This window comes from Siniperca chuatsi, linkage group LG13 (assembly GCF_020085105.1).
Source record: "Siniperca chuatsi isolate FFG_IHB_CAS linkage group LG13, ASM2008510v1, whole genome shotgun sequence".
Taxonomy (NCBI): Eukaryota; Metazoa; Chordata; class Actinopteri; order Centrarchiformes; family Sinipercidae; genus Siniperca; species Siniperca chuatsi.
In genome coordinates, this window is record NC_058054.1 from 2,994,840 (window position 1) to 3,012,288 (window position 17,449).

Below are 17,449 nucleotides of genomic sequence, written 5' to 3' on the forward strand. Positions count from 1 at the left end.
TAAAATTATTGACGAATGTGATTCACATCAAGAAAAATGTACAAGTGCATGCTGGGATCACTGCTGCCTTAAACAGCAGCCATTATTAACAGGAGAAAACAGCCTCTCTTTGCCTTATTAGTGCATAGCTGACTTCAGTGTGGGGAGGGATTCATTTTAAGTTTTTCCAAGCATGAGTGGGCGGTGTGGTAAGACAGCTCTGCTGAGAGAAATGAGAAATCTCAAAATTAAGACAAAAATAGAGCCATGTCAACCTTGCATTATTGACTATGCCAAGCGCTATTTCAAATTTTGAGAGTCAGTGGCCATCCACGGAGAGTTCTTTTTTTACTCTGCAGGTATTCTGAAGCTGCTTTACACCACGCTGAACTTTCAAATTTTTATTTTGATCTGGCAAATTTGTTTTTGTATTTTAAATTGAGGGAGTGCCAAACACTCCAACTCACCCCAGTTTAGGTGCAGTAAAATCTGACATGACACAATAATGGATGAGTTTTCAGTCCTGTATAAACCAGTCACTCTGATTGGTTTATACAAGACTCATCCATTATTGTTGTACTGTTTTCTGTTCAGGATGGATGCTGACACTTTGGGGCTTTGAGAAGAGCCTGTCACCCAGACAGAAGCTCCAACATGCCCAAATAATGACATTCAGAGACCGGCCATGGTCGGATCACATACTAACCCCTTAATTCCTCCACATGTGATGGCACTTGTGGGGCTTTAGGTAGAGAAAAGCAAGCAGGAGAAGAAGAAAAAAAACACACAAGGAGGGATCCAAAAAAAAAAAAAAACAGGGTCCAAAAATAGCTTTTTGTTCACATGGAAACCACCCGAATGAGACGGAGAGGAAGGAGAGGAGAAGCCACGGTGAGAGCAGGAAGGGATGAGAGGTGATTAAAAAAAGAGGAGAATAAAAGAGATGGAGAAAAGGTGGTAAAAGGAGACGGGAGGAGCGGAGAGGAGGAGGGAAAGAGGAAGAGGGGTGGACAAGGAGAAGAATGTGAAGAGGAAAAGACAGAGGAGTGAAGAGGGAAGAAAGGAGGAGATAAGTATCAGAGAGGATATAAAAAATGAAAGAGGAGAAGAGGGAAATGGTGAGGAGAGGAGATGACAAGACGAGGAGGAAAAATAAATAAGGGATTTTCTTAGCCTTTTTAATATTGTGATCTGTTTATAGTATTGTTTTATCTGTATTCATCTTGGCCAGGTCTTGGTCAGGTTTCTGAACACAATGGGACTTTCCTGGTTAAAGAAAATATTTGAAAAAAAAATGCTGCATTTTTAAATGTGTGAATGTAAAAAAGGCATACTTTTTATTGGCCCCTGATAGCTGGAGATTGTTGTCCCCTGCATGTTTTTCAGAGTATAAAATATTTTGATTTAGAAAGTTTTGGGGGTTTTTTTGCAACCCTGACTTCATGAGAGGAGAACAGTTAGGACAGGAGTCAACTGGAAAACAATGAAGAGAAGAAGAGGTGAAGAAAGGAGAATAAAGACAAGAATAAACAAAAAATAGGAGTAAAGGTGAGCAGACAGGGGAAACGTAGAGAGACCAGCGTTAAGCTTCACGTCCTGCCTCATTGATCTTTGCGTTGAAAAAATTTTCCGGCCTCAAACACCGGTGAAAGCAGAGAAGCATTCTCAATCCCAGGAGAGGATGAGGAGATGCAGAGAACTCCTCCGTGTGACACATCGCCAGGATTTCCTCCTTTACCCGGACTACAGGCCTGGGTTTGAGGATTGAACGAATATAATGAGGTCTGAGGTGTGTGGAGGCGGTAGGAGAGCGAAGGATTTAATTGCCAGGATGAAGTTCAGGCGAAGGTTTATATTGCTTCAGCCGACACTCCAATCCAGAGTGACTCAAAACAGATCCAACAGCAGGATTTACTTTAGATCCAGACTATTCTCGCACTGCAGGCAGCGAATGTTCAATAGGTACAAGGTCAAAAACAAAGACCAGAAAACACAGCCCAGACTACAGTTAGTCATAACCCAGCTTACAACAGGCTGGATGTTTCAGTGTGAACAGTTGCAAATTTGGAGAAAACAAGTTAATAATTGAAAAAACTGAAATTTGAATCCTCTTTACTTTTTGTCTAAAGAGATACAAAAAATTAATTATACTACAACTATTGTGCATGTTTTGTGCAAAGAGGATAAAGCTTCAAGCCTCTCAAAGGGCGTTTCCCATGGCAACGATTGACTGTCAACTGAGATGGAGTTGCAAGGAAACGCGCTGTCAACTTCTGCGGTGACTACAGACTGAAAACCATCATACTGCAAGACTAGGGGTGGGTTCCGATAGCTGGTTCCAAGTTGGTAAAATACCTGGATTTGTTAAGCTCCGCGGCCAATGAATCCCTTATCAAGATATTGCACCAAATTACTGACATCGTCAAGTCGGTACCTGCTGAAAAATACCAACAATTTAAATTTAACCGGGCATAAAGGGAGCTTTCGTTTCAAAAACTATTTTAAAAAGATGCAAATATGAGCTGAGGGTCTTTCTGCTATCAAAACTGCTAGCCAAACGGTCTTAATTTATTAACAATTTTATGCTTTGCTGCATTAACCTTGAGCACCTCTGTCGTCTGAGTAGCCTCAGTTCCTAAACTCTCCACGTTTACCCAAAGTGACAGTAAGGAGGTAAAGAAACAAAGCCAAGGCAGCAGACTGTATGAGCAATTAATCTCCTGCTGTCCCCAGAACACTGCTCAGATACGATAAGAGAAATGTTTGGGAAAGAAATTTCAAAAAAGTTTTTTCTTTGTTTGTCAAACCAGATATTTTTGTGTGTGTGTGCAGTACCTGTCCAGGTCTTCGCTGTCCTGCATGTTGAACAGCATGGACGGGATCAGTTTGTCCATGTGCTGAGGCTCCCAGATGATGGCCTGCAGCTCATCATTCACTGTCTTCCTCACCACGCCCTGCAGACCTTTAATCCCGGCCACACGGATCCTGACATGGACACACAGTAACGGTTAGATATCCATGAAAAGCGCTCCAAAATATCCTCACTCCAAACAAACACTCAAACTGGTTTGGGAGGGAATTACAATCACACTAACACACACATACAATTTGGGTTCTGCTCGTATCTGTTAAGTATTTACTCTGATTTCTCCAGTACTATATAGTAAACGTTTTTGTCAGCGAGTTGTGAATTTTGTTGTAGACAATGAAGGTCTGAAGATGTGATTGTGAAAGTTGTTTGAGTTGCTTCTCTATTTTAGGAATTTTTTTATTGTTTAAAAATGTATCAGCAGTACTCTGGTTCTGGTTTGTATGAATTTATGGTGTCTTGAATCAAATTTTTATTCATTCATAAATAAGACAAGGAACAAACACAAAGGAGACCTGTCCTAATTGGAAAAGGTTTATGCTTTCTCGAAAGAAAGATCTCCTGTGCTCATGCAAGTGTGACTCCTCTCAAGCATGAAGACACCACTGGTAATTTGTTCAAATGCTGTAGTTTGACATGAAGTAGTGTGATGTTGTCCAGTCTAAGAAGTATTTGGGAGGTGGCAGCTTTGGATTGTTGTGTGCACAAACTGTGCCTGACACCCGAGACTGGGATTTGTGTCCTATGTATCAACATTGGTTCCTTTAAACCATGAACACAATGTTACTCATGAGATGTTTTAAAAGGCAGTGACAAACAACATTTTATTCTTCAGGTGTGAGAACGTGTTACTAAAGATGCTAACGCACTGTAATCCCAGAAGCAAGACATGTCTAGCAAATAGTACAGTCTTTGTGATTCATGGAGGCCTTTAAAACTGCTAAAGTTAGCATGCTACAGTAAATGTTAGCATGTTGTATATTAACATGTGTAGAGTAAGCATGGTGACATGCTAATGTTCATTGTAGTATTAGTAAGTTGCACACATGTTAGCATAGCATTAATAATGTAACATTTGGCACGTTAGCATATTAATGTGTACAGTGAACATGACAGAATGCTTATGTTTAGCATGTTACCACAGCCACTGTACACAAATCAATATACTCAAGTTATCATGTTACCATACATGTTAGCATGTTGTCATGTAATGTAACATTCAGCATCTTAGCATATTAAGATCTATACACTATTCTTTGGCAAGTTATTATGGTAGTGTTAGCAAGCTACCAGCATGCTAACATGCTAATGTCTAGCATGTAAAGTCTAGCATGTTGCCATGTTAAACATCTGTGAGGATGACATGACAATGGAAAGCATGCTATGTTAGCAAGTTCAACTGAAGGGGATCTTCAGTCATTAGCTGTAGAGGCATCGTGCAATGAAAAGTCAGGAGACCAACAGAGTCATTAGGATTCATCCTCTGGTGACCTTTGATGTCTGTACCAAATTTCATGGCCAAATAGCTGTTCAGATATTTCTCTCTGGAGAAGTCGTTGGACCAATAAATGGACCAAACGACCAACTGACACCAGCATAAGCAGAAACTTGGTTTGACATTAGATGAATGACCTGAATATAGTTTTCTTCAGACAAATAAATATTAGTAATCAAGCTTTTCCCTTGTGCCTGTGCATCTACTGTACTTTACGACTCAGTGGAGTTTGAGAGTTTCTCATATTACTGAAGCTGCAGTGTTGACTCACTCTGTGTCTCAACTTCAACTTTCAACTTTTATTAAGGAGGAAAGAGGAAAAAGAACTGAATGTAATAACACTTAATATGCATCAGTGCTGGAAATTAGATTGAAAATAAGACCACACACACAAACACAAAACCGTACACCCTCCAGTCTGCCAGACAGAGAAGCCTCGACAGTCTGCAGAGCAGGATTGGTCTCAGGACCAATCAGAGCCCAGCGAGTCTGACTTCACCATTTACTATTTCTGTCTCTCCTCTCTGTTTCCGACACAAACAACAGTATGAGCAATAATATGAAAAACAGGGCGGCGACCTCGCCTTAGGCCAACTCCAATAACCACAAGAGAAATTCTATTTGGGAATTCCTCTCACCTACAGCGAGCCGCTGCCGAATGGAATAATGAAATACAGAAAAAAAAGCAAAGTGAGAAGTCATACTGTTTACAGCGTGGCTTTGGCAAGGTATCAAGCCAACTCGAAAATAATCCCAGCATCCCCTGGCTCTTACCATACCACACACCTCCAACCAACACCAGCATGCACACACACTCATACATACAAATGGAGATAAAAGTGCATTTTCATGCACAAATATGCTCACACACCGGTGCACAAACACAGGGCTCAGCTGCTGCAGTGATATTTTTGCAAATAACTGCAGTAATACTGGAGGAGGGAAGTTTCCACAATGAAAGACAGAAGTCTTCAGGTATTGTTTTACTACGCTGCTGATCTGTATTAGAGTCAGAGGGTGGGCGTCTCAGTGGGAGAAGGAGTCTTGTAAAGTGCTATGCGGTGCCACAGCCTCGCCTGAGCCTCACTTCCACCACCGCCGAGCTATTTTTACCAGCCTAACAATCTGGCTGGCAGGCAGAGAGACAATGAAAAATTGGGTTTGCCTGATGTCTGGCTCCCTAAACAGGCTCATTTTTCTCTGCTGCTTCTGATTTTTAATTGCTTCATATACCAGGTGAATGGTAATGCACGTGGAGGAAAATGGTATTTTGTATGAATTGCATTAATCAGTTAATCAGTAAAATAATCAGTTAACTAAACTTGCAAGCATGCCTTACGGACATAAAAACCTGGGATACCTGCAATTTTCTGATGTTAAACTCTTTGTACTTGGTCCCAAACGCCCCCGAAACTCATTATCTAAAAGGTATAGTTACTATAGATGGCATTGTCCTGGCCTCCAGCACCACCGTAAGGAACCTCAGAGTTATCTTTGGTCAGTATTTGTCCTTTAACTAACAACAAACTTCAAGGACTGCCTTTTTTCACCTACGTAACATTGCAAAAATTAGGCCCATCCTGTCTCAAAATGATGCAGAAAAACTAATCCATGCATTTGTTACTTCTAGACTGGACTATTGCAATTCCATATTATCAGGCTGCCTGAATAAGTCCCTTAAGACTCTCCAGTTGATCCAGAATGCTGCGGCACATGTACTGACAAGAACTAGGAAAAGAGATAATATTTCTCCAATATTAGCTTCTCTGTACTGCAAATCCAGAACTGAATTTAAAATCCTCACCTACAAAGCTCTTAATGGTCAGGCACCATCGTATGTTAAAGAGCTCATAATACCTTATTACCCCACTAGAACACTGCGCTCGCAGGATGCAGGGTTACTTGTGGTTCCAGCTACCAAGCTCCTCTCCTGTGGAATCAGATCCTAGTTTGGGCTCGGGAGGCAGACACCATCTCCACAAGATTAGGCTTAAGACTTTCCTCTTTGATTTGATGAGTTTTGTGCTTTCTCGTCTCTCTCCTCTCTCCTTCTGATGCTTTCAGCAGGTATTTCTGAAGAGTCTGCAGAGTCTGGATCTGATTGCAGGCCTCCTACTGCTCCCATGTTCCTGCTCAACACCCACTACTACTACTACGACGACGACGAATATTTTTACTATTATTAATCTATTATTAATATTACCACTACCATTACATTATTATTATTTTTAAATTCCATGTGGATGTGCTTGAGGTTTCTGCCTCTTAAAAGGAAGTTTTTCCTTGCCACTGTCGCAAAGTGCTTGCTCATGGTGGGATTTGTTGGGTCTTTTTTATAATATTATAAAAGGAGTACGATCTAGACCTGCTCTATAGGAAAAGTACAGAGATAACTTCTGTTATGAATTGGCACTATATAAATAAATAAATTGAAATTGCATTAGGGTGGCCTTTCCTTTTTTCTTTACTTTAATTAAGGGCCCTTTCAAATTTGGATGTTTTTATTTTCTGCATTTTTGCCAAAGAGGAATACACTTGGTAGCATTCAATTCGATACAACTTCATGCATGCGTGTAAGGGCAATTGTATGCAGCACCTCGCCACCAAGATCAACAGATACACGCACAGTAGATACAAAAAAGAAAGAAAAATACTGTTGATCACAAAAAATAAAAACATTCAAAAGCTACAAGCTTAAAAACTATATGTGGAATTGGTAATAAATACATCAATAAATAACTATCATTGGCATAAAAGCATAAAAACTTTAAAAAATCCTATGAAGAATTGAGAAGATGCAGTATACACTACAGAGAACAATAAGGGGGCCCAGTATTGAACCCTGGGGGATTTTACATCAGATGCTAGCTGGAACAGATAATAAATTGCCTAAAGAAACTACAAAACTGGTTGGAGGTACGGAGCTTATACACTCAGTGTCCAGTTTATTAGGTCCATCTGATGAAAGGAAAAAACATTGTATCAAAATAATGTATGTGTGTACATCCCTATACTTCCAGGCTCTACTTGGTTTTTTTTTGACTTTGCATTTGCTCAAGATATGTGGGGTTTCCTGGAATGTTTCTCCACCTACCAACACCCTTGTTATTCTCCAGAACTTCAAATCTTGAGGATTTTATGTATTCTAACCATGTCTCTAGATTGCTGTGCACTAAACATTACTCTCAAATGATCTTCCTTCGGTCTCAGCTTGGTACTGGCACTAGCTGTTTACGCTTCTTCCAAAGACCTTGCCCATCAGCTATTAAAACTACACATTTTTATACAGAGTATACTCCACACCACAACAGATTTAGGATGAATCTTTTCAGATTCTGATAAATGTAACCACTGTTCTGGTATCATACGTTGGACTTTGTTTTAGTGATATTGCTGCAGTCCCTGATCTCATGCTTTTGACTTTGTGAGTACAATATTTTTTATTACTAACAGGAATAATACCAAAATAACAAAAACGAGACCCAAGTCATAATACAGTAATAAACTGGAATTTTTCTTTTGCTTGATTACACAATACACAAAGACATTACAGGCAGGTAAGCCCATTTCTCTGTAAATCACTTCAAGTTTTCACATCATTTAAGCCAAGCTATTCTCTTTATTTCATCATGTATCTTTCAAACGATTGTATTTCAATCCGAGAGTGCTGCAAGACGGTGGTGTTAGTGAGCCGTGTGGTCTCAGTGGGAGGGGAAGGCCATGAAATATGGATCAGGAGAAGATATATTTAATTCTGTATTCGCTGGATTCAACTGGGATGAGACCTGCGCTGGTGAAGATGGTGTTACAGCCCCTCCCAGGGCTAGATGTGCTGTTGGTATTATCTTTCAATGCATTAAAAGAGGAGGTTGTTTCAGATAGTAAAATGACTTCATAATAATAAAGAAAGATGCAACAGTGGACAGCTGCACTATCAGTTATTAGAAGTGAAAATCAATGCAAGTAATGTGCATGCAGGTTTTCATGTTATCCAAAGACACAGCTTTAACTGAAGCAGCTGATTTCTCTGACTTGAGCTCAATTCACCACATGAAGAGAACTAATCAGAAAAACTATTTGCAGTATCAATAATCAATCAGCTGTTTTCGCATGAATGTGAACGGCGCTAACAACTGCTCCAGGGAGCTAAAGAGAGAAATTAAACAATTCATCATTTTGTCGCGGGCCGCCTCACTTTTGGAACAATATTAAGATTAGTTTTGGTTTTGAAATGAAGATAATGAAATAATCTGTTCAATCAGAGAAAGGGAACAGTGTACACTTATTGTTATTTGTGAATGATGCAGCCTCAGTAAAAAAATATGTTATCTTGTTTTGAACTGTGGGGATTGTTTAAGTACTGGAATGCAAAGATCATGCAAAGTGTTTTCATCTGACAAACAGATGATTTTAAAATAAAGAGGAATTCAGTGCGAGAAGGGAAAGGATTGGGGTAATATGGTCTCTGTTTTTAACGTCCAAACAGGAGTCTAACTTGATAAAAACAATCATAACTCAAGGTCCACTTACTAACTTTTTCCAGAGTCTACCTCAAGAGGAAAAAGCTAATAAACAGCTAGTGAAACTATTGTTTTCAAGGTCAAGCTTGAACTTCTATTCTTCTCAGCAGTCTATCTGTCCGGACAAATTCTGCACTAATTGGACGCAGGAAATGGCCGTCTAGGAAACTGTAAAATACAATGACTTTCAGTAGCCAGGTAAGTCAGGTAGATATGAGTGCAAGACACAACTTTCTTTATGTCAGAGGAGGACAGATGGTGTCTAATTATGAATATAATTCAGAGTTGGAAAAAGTTGGATTCTGGTGCTGAGCTTCAACATCTATGGAAGATGGAGGTCTATATATTAAAACCTCAGTTTTCATTAAGTTACAAACGATTATGTGCCATCTAACATTTAAAGTCCTGAAGATATCCAGTCAATCGGGTCTGCTCAGTTTGGATACTGGATTTTAATGTGACATATTTTTGTTGTCTACGTAGCAGTGAAAACATTTTCCCCAGTGGTAGCATGTGTACAAAGACCAGTAAAATTGAGGCCTGAGGGGTCCCACATAGAATGCTATAAGGAAAACATGAGAAAATACCTACAAACATGAATATGGAGGAGCAGAAATTTATACAAAAGAGCCAAAGCAGTTTAAGAGCATGCCAGAAATGCCAACCCAATCCCTTAAAGCTCTCAAGAATCACCAGCATCTGCTGCACAGAGGAAGTACTTAGCTACTTCTAAGAGTTTAGTCTCAGTGTTGAAAACCAGCCTAACCATTTTTAAATTTTTTTTTTTTTTTGCTTTAATGAATTAGTAGATTAAAATGACAGCCAGAAAAAGGGGTCTAAAATTATTTGGCATCAGTCCATGTTTTTGGTTGGAATGCGGCTTGTTTAAAAACAGGTCAAAGGAGACATGTCTCTGTGAGAAATGTCTCTGTCTTCTTACCTGGTTCTGGTCTCAGTATCTTCATGAGTAGAGTGGCACATGGCGCTGAACTGGGACACAAAGAAGTCATAGCGGCGATGGTAGGATGGCGTGTCCTCCTCAATGTTGGCAAACTTCACAAACTAGAGAGAGGACAGGGAGATGAGGGAAACATTCATTAGTGTCATTTGTCATAGGGCCTTAGAGAGCACAAAGATGAGACATGCTGATTGCTGCAAAATCAGCATTGGTCAACATCAGAAAGTGTCAGCCCCAGAAAGCAATTAAGAGGCATGATAAAACTAGCTCCAGACAGAAAAACACAAAGCTTATAACAGAGACAAACAAGGAATTTGTGTGTCTGGAGCAGCGATTCCAAATCAGGGGTACTTCTGCAGTTGCCAGTGCCGGTACATGGAAATATTGTGGAGAAGCTCAGCTGACTTAAAAAAAAAATCTAATAATTTTGTTAAAAAAATATATATATATATATATATCCACATGTGTGTTTAGGAGGAAAATTAACACACAAAAATGAAGACAAATTGGTTTGAGGCTGATCTTTAGTATATTTATTGTCACGATAACCAATAAACTACCAGCTACAATAAGCTGACTGCACAGGACACGCCTCCAGGCAACAGATGTAAGACCTGAACACCAGATGTTGTGATTGAAAGTGTGTGAAAACTAGTGAGCACGCAACCAGTGAAGTAAATAGAAAACGTAATGGATAAATTATCCAGCCACTCCAAGTGGTAGCAGTATGAATCCAAACTAATAAAAAGACCCAGCCTAAGCATAAACATTTTTTTTTCTTGTATGAAAGAACTAGTGTAATATTATCCTCTTTTATATGATGAAGTGTTAAATAACATCCAGATTAAAATCAACTCCAATCAACACATTTCGAACATGAACCACATGTTGGGAACCACTGGTATGTAGGTTGAAAATGTGGTGTTTCGATCCTTAATTAAACAACTGCAGCCTGACTACATAATGAAACTGCTGTCCTATATTTGTTCAAGCACATTTATAGCTCATTAAAACGGTAGCAACTGTATTACAAAACTTAATAATGTTATCTTCTAATCATTTTTACCTACTTATGGTATGTAAGTATTAAAGCTACCTCTCAAAATTAATACTCCTCAGAGAGGAAGCTGAGGGGCAGACACACAGAAAAATATATATGTTGCATGTTTATGTAGTTTTCACTTACTTGTATTTTTAACTGCAAGTCAATATTTACTACTACTACTACTACTACTACTACTACTACTACTACTACTACTACTACTACTACATCTTACTTATCTGTATATATTCTAATTGCACATTTTTTGTTTGTTTTTATTTCACACATGCTTTGGCAATGTTAACATCTGTTTCCCATGCCCATAAAGCCCATTTGAATTGAATATTAGACAAATTCTTCAGCTTGACAAATATTACAGAGAAATGAGTATGGACTTCGTATTGGCAGATACTCTGTGCGTCGGTGTTGGTTTCAGAAATGAAAAACTGTCCTCAATCCACCTCTAACAGTCTGCACTGATGTTCAGCTACCTCAAATCAGAGCTGAAAATGGCAGTGTGTGTGACTTCTCACCTTTCAACAATGGACAGACACACACTCTTTACTTGAGGTCTGCAATGGCACCAAGAATACAATGACATTCAGAATGTTTCCAGTGACTGAGAGTAAAAAAAAAACGTCATCTATTTGCATGGGCATGAACTGGAAGCGATGGTGATAATGATAATAACCATTAGAGAGCCACCCCCTTTTGTCCAGCCTATAATTTCCTCCCACCAAACAAGCGTAGAGTGTCCTCTGGAGAGGCCTCCTCTCTCTCCTCAGTCAGCTGTGCTTCTCGCTATCCTATCATTGTCCACTGCAACAAATTGCCTCTGTACAGTTAGGCACTGGTGACCAAAACCCTGCCGTTCTACCTGGCAATTTCCTCCCATTTTGTGCCTAACCTTTCCTAGGGGTAATGGCTCAGACGGAAGGAGGTATGCCAGCAAATGGCTTACACAAGAGCTGCTTCCCTCCAGCTTCCCAAACGTGTTACTGTGTCCAGGCGTTAGAAACATATAGAGAGGGGACTAATTACTGGGTTGTGTTTATGAAGTGCAGAGGGGGAACTCCGGAGACGACTTGAGTGTGTGCGGGCCCCTGAATGGATTTAGTTTGGTTTAATTTGGTCAGAAAAAAAAAATATATATACACATCACAATCCTTGAAAAAATATACCTAATACAAAACACAGGACACAGATTAAAAAGACTTTTTTTAGCAATGCTATCGGCACGGCTCTATTCATGGCAATGTCAGTCTGTTGGTTGGTCTGTCTCTTTGACTATTGGATGGATTGTTATTACAGTTTACACTGAGGGGAACATGAATGTCTGTACCAAATTTCATGTTCCCCTCAGGATGAATAACTTTGGTGATCCACTGACTTTTCATCTAGCGCCATCATCAGATCAAAATAATAATTTGTTCACTATTTTGAAGCTACCATCAGCCTCAACTGTACTTTGTGTTTACTTCTAATTAGCAAATGTTATCATGCTAACATGCAAAATTAAGATGTTGAACATGGTAAACATTATACCTGCTTAACAGCATGTTAGCATTGTCATTGTGAGCATATTAGCATGCTGACTACAGCATTTACCATAAAGCACTAGTGTGCTTTTGTAGTCTACCAGAGCTGCTAGCACTGTTGTAGTCTTGCTTTAGTGATAGGCTGACATGCCTAAAAGGACTACTAATAGCATCCCAGGCTGCGCATATGTGACTTCACCTGTACAAAGCAATATTCAACTCATTCAGCCTGTTAAATACGTCTGGAAAATAATCTTAGCAGGCAGCCAGTTGTCATTTTTGCTATAAAAAAAAAAAGAAAACCTCAGAGGAAAAAGTACTTTTTACCTGTAACCTTTGTTCATTTATATCTTTGTGTGGGGGTTCTAGCCTAGCAACAAATGATTGCTTATAATATGAAGGCAAGATCTGATCCGTTGACAGGCATGTTTGAAGCTCAAATTAAAATTAATAAAATACCACAAAATCTGGCTGCTGTTACAAGTGTAACTGCGACTCAAAGTGTCCTTTTAGCTTCTGCTGTTGTGCTGCGGAAGTGCTACTTTCGCTAAGCTGCCAGATGTCTGAGGACTCATACAGACAGACAAGAGCTCTACGTGAGCAAAGGCTAAAGACACAGGGTTGTCCAGCAAAAAAAGTTGAACCTGGCTCACCTGATGTCGCAAAGCAACGCAACATTATCTAGCAATGCAACATCATTCAGCAAGGCGCTGTGTCGGCCAATCATACATGCAAGTGCACATTCTTGGTAGATTACTTTGTGACATGAAGGTGTTTTCACCGTTTATCTGACAATCAGCATGACGAAAGATAAAATAATATCTGATGTGATCTTTTTCCAACTGTCCAGTGTTTTGGTGTCTGATAAACTCGTGGATCGGTTACTCAGACTGGACCTCCTGGATTGTATTTCAGTGTCTCAGTTGTACCTGAAGCAACACGCTCCAACCAGTGCAGCCCCTTGCACTGTTTTAATGCAGGGCTGTGTTCTATCTGAACGCCCAGTGACTGTTGTGAGCCTGTGTCTTGAGGAATTAATGTAAGACACACTTTAATTGCCTTTCACGTCTGATAATCATAATTTTAATGCAAGAATATTAGTATACGATATGTCTGATTTTAACGAGGGGAAGTCAATGTATACACATATTTATTTCAAAAGTCTTCTGCAGATCCCCTGCAATACAGGCACAGACCACTAGAGGTCCACAAACCCCCGGTTGAGAAACAATTAACTAGGTCACGGGCTATGCATATATGAAGATATTAAATTAAATTAAAGCAATAAAACAAAATAAAATCAATAATTAAGTTATTTATTTGGGAGGTGTGCCATTTCAATTTATGACACCTTGCTTTTGATACTATGGAGGTTGAAGGCATGTATTGTAAGAAAAGCATCTGCAAAAATGAATGTAATGTAATGTGAAATAAAATAAAGTCAACGCAAAGTTCTATTGTCTTAGGTAGGTGTGTGTGTGTGTGTGTGTGTGTGTGTGTGTGTGTGTGTCTTGATCATTTCCAGCATTCAAACTTGTTAAAAAAAAAAAATAAAATGTTTTGAACACATTTCTGGGACTTTAATTGACTGAAGCCTTTCACATCGAGAGGATATGTGCTTTAAGTGAAGAGGGGGTAATTCTGGTTCGAGCTGAGGTTTCATCACGGAAATAAGACTAATCAGAAAGCGACAGGCTTCATGCTTCACCGATGCCTCGTGGCAAAGCAGTTAGGATTTTCAACAATGAGAAAATGCGAGAGTGATACAAATGGCAGCACAATTTGTTTTGCTTCCCTCAGGCGATTGTAAAGAACTCAATTTAAAAAAAAGGTGTCATTAAAAAGCCCTGTGAAATGGACTGGTTTTATTTATCTAAGCAGTGAGCCACTTTGGTTAAGCTGATCATTATCCATCGCTCTTTAGCACAGTGGGTTTGAATGGTGGTTGGAGAAGTTCCTAACGATGATCTGATATTGCTTTCTACGACACAAACGTGTCACCATCAGAATCCATTGAAAGTGACAAGAATTCAAGTTAATTACAGCTCCTCTCTGTGGAGGAGGAAACTATTAACTTATTACTTTCAAGTCCACAGTAGGAGTGAACAAACTAGCAAGGTGGACTTTCAGTTTCATTGAATTTAAATAGCCTTATTGCCTTCTTATACAAAGCTCCCTGCAATTAAACAACCATGGCATGTGACTGACTGCATTTCTCATTTGTTATGCATGTGTCCATTTAAGTACTCCTCCAATTAGAACTTCCAAGCACAGATGTCAAGAAATGAGCAGACGGTGAGTGTTTTAAGACACCGTGTTCATCAAAATCTTTTTTTTAAGCGACACAGCCTTGAAAGTTTTATTTCTCTTCATTTTTAATTAAAACGGCAGCTTGTTTCTGTAACTCAATCATCATCGGTGCAACAATCTCAAATGTACGAGCTTGGCTCGACATACATGTCTACAAGAAACTGAGGAATGAGATCTAATTATCAGGGACGTTCGCTAACACTTTATTAACCATCAAGAGCTTTTCTGGCCTGGGCCGCTGGTTTACTGCTGACCCCGTTGGCATGTCGGCTTGACAGTTTGAGGGGGAGGAGGCAGACTGTCTGTTGACTCAAGCCAAGAAGTTGGACACTGTAGCCTGAAGTCATTTTCTAAGTCTTCCCTTGGCATTAGTTTTGATTTCAAGTGATGATAAGTGCAGAACAACACACACCTATACGAACAGAGCTCGTGTAAGTGCAAGTGTTATCTGAGGCCCTGCCGATTCCTCTACTTGTCACTGCTTAATTTCCCTATCATGTGTGACATTTCTGCACCTCCCTCTCGTCAGCGGGTGACAGTTTGTCAAGAGAAAGTACACAGGAAGTTAACAGTACTTTGGAGGCAACTATCAGAAATCCTGGCATCTGCAGTTTATCACAGAAAGTGTTGATAACGGGCTGCTGTCTCCCGAGTCCTGACTCAGGTAATGATGACAAAGACCTTCCTGGCTTGTTAACTGTTAGACTGGGAGTTTGTTTGCCCTCAGTTCTCGTTTGTGCTGAACGATCATCAGAAAACTCCAGCTGCGACTGGTCTGCCTCAAGGCACACAGGGAAGATAAGTTCAAGTCAATTTATTTATATAGCGCCAATTCATAACAGAACTTCTCATTGCACATTTCCTACAGAGCAGGTCTAGACCGTACTCTTTATAATATATTTACTGTCTAGTTTCATGTCATTAAAGCTGCACTAATCAATATTTTTCATATTAAAAATTAATCAAATGAATGTAATGTGCTTTTAGTCACAATCCCATAGAAAATTTAATTTAACTCATTGTTGTGGTTTTATGAGCTGCGAATTCCGTTCTTATCAACCCAATTTACCCTGATAAACAGCAGACGGACACAGAGACAGCTGGTGAAGAGCATCTAGCAGCTAAAAAGCCAGATATTTTCTGAGTTTCAGAGTTGGCGGCGACCAAAGCAGAGCTAAAGGAGAGCGAATATTGGACTTGGCCAGGTGGACACAAACTGCTGGATGTGTAAATTGACAGTTGTTCACTAACATGTTTGCTGCAACAATTCTGTACGGCAATAACGTCAGAAGTGACAAGAAAATGTTCTCACTGATCAGTTGCTTTAAATCTACAGACCGTGATTTGAGCTGTTCTCGCAGGGCCATAGTGAGGGGTTCAATTCCCTACAGAGATAAAGGAGACGCAGTACCAATGAGTGTTTATTACACTGTTAGTGTATTCTTGAAGAACGTTTTGAAGACTTTGCGACCAATGTTATATTGATGCACTGTGTTTCTGTGTTGTGTTACATGCGAAATATCCTTCATCGACTTTCCGTATAGATCTCATATCATGACATATGATCATATCACATACAATTTCATATAATTCTGATGTTAAAATTAATGTTTCAAAGCAATCTGGGGTTAAAAAAAATACAAATTAAGTTACTGAAGTTTCGGTTTTAGATGTGTGCAAGACTGGGCAAAACAGGCAACTACCTCCAGAGCCTCAAGACCACGACTTTATGGTAATTGGATAATTGCAGATTTGTTTGGTAAAATCTACTAAAGCATAAATTTAAATAACATGAAACCTAACCTTGAGGCTTCCTATTCTTGTAGAAGGACCCTGTGTCAAAACAAGGTTTTGCCACATTAAAAACTTACATTGTACATATTCTTAAATACATTTGCGTTCAAATTATAAATCAAATTATAACCAGTTTGACGAAATAATCTGGACTAAAGGTCCACTTACTAGTTGTTTCCAGAACTTAAAGCACCAAAAAGCCCCAGAAAGTTTTTGAGAAAAGCTATAGAGTAGATCATCAGGCAAGATTATGTTGTCACGCTACTACTTCCAAGAGCAAGAATGATGCTTTCATGCTCAAAATGCAACCTAACAAAAGTGGGGAACTGGGGGCAGGATTGGGGAATCTACAGCTCATATTTGCCCCTGGGTCTCCATGAGGGTTAATCCGGCCCTGCATGTGTGAAGACTTTTATCTGATGGGATGCATAACACTGTTCATTGCATTCAATTGCATTTTGATCATATTAGATGTAATCATGCAATATCCATCTGTTCTAATATTCTTTTCTTCTAGTGTTTTTATGCTTCTTTTTCTTTGTGTATTTTCTGTATCAAATGTGAGAAGGCCCTGTGATTGTGTACCTGGTGTTTCACTTTGTCTTTGAATTATGGTTCTTGTGTCACACATTCCTACACATTTACTGGATTTTGGCAATTAAAGACTTTCTGATTTTGGGTCTAAGCTTTACACAAAAGGCCTCAGACAGAGAAAAAAAAAAATCAGACTTTACTGTGGACTAATGAAGGTCCCTCTGTTAGAAGAGGAGCCAACACTTCACCGGCCATCTGTGAACTAACTGTTGTGTGAAATCACAAATCAAGTGAAGGACAACAAAGGCTACAGTGAAAGCAACAGATGGAATAAAACTGAGGAGAGATGGATTACTGGTAGAGTTTACTCAGATTAAAGACGACCTTTGGTTGGTAAAGCCCATTTCAGA

At 39.4% G+C, this 17,449-nt stretch overlaps 1 protein-coding gene across 3 annotated transcripts in view; it reads right to left on the reverse strand.

The window, feature by feature from the left end:
• Positions 1-17,449, reverse strand: part of efr3a (EFR3 homolog A (S. cerevisiae)) — a 134,240-nt gene that overhangs the window by 64,082 nt on the left and 52,709 nt on the right. For all 3 annotated transcript variants that reach the window (XM_044218574.1, XM_044218572.1, XM_044218571.1), the window contains 2 exons: positions 9,804-9,925; positions 2,815-2,964 (listed from right to left, as the gene is read on the reverse strand). In XM_044218574.1, the coding sequence (XP_044074509.1) occupies positions 2,815-2,964; positions 9,804-9,925 (272 nt within the window). The remainder of the gene's footprint in view (positions 1-2,814; positions 2,965-9,803; positions 9,926-17,449) is intronic.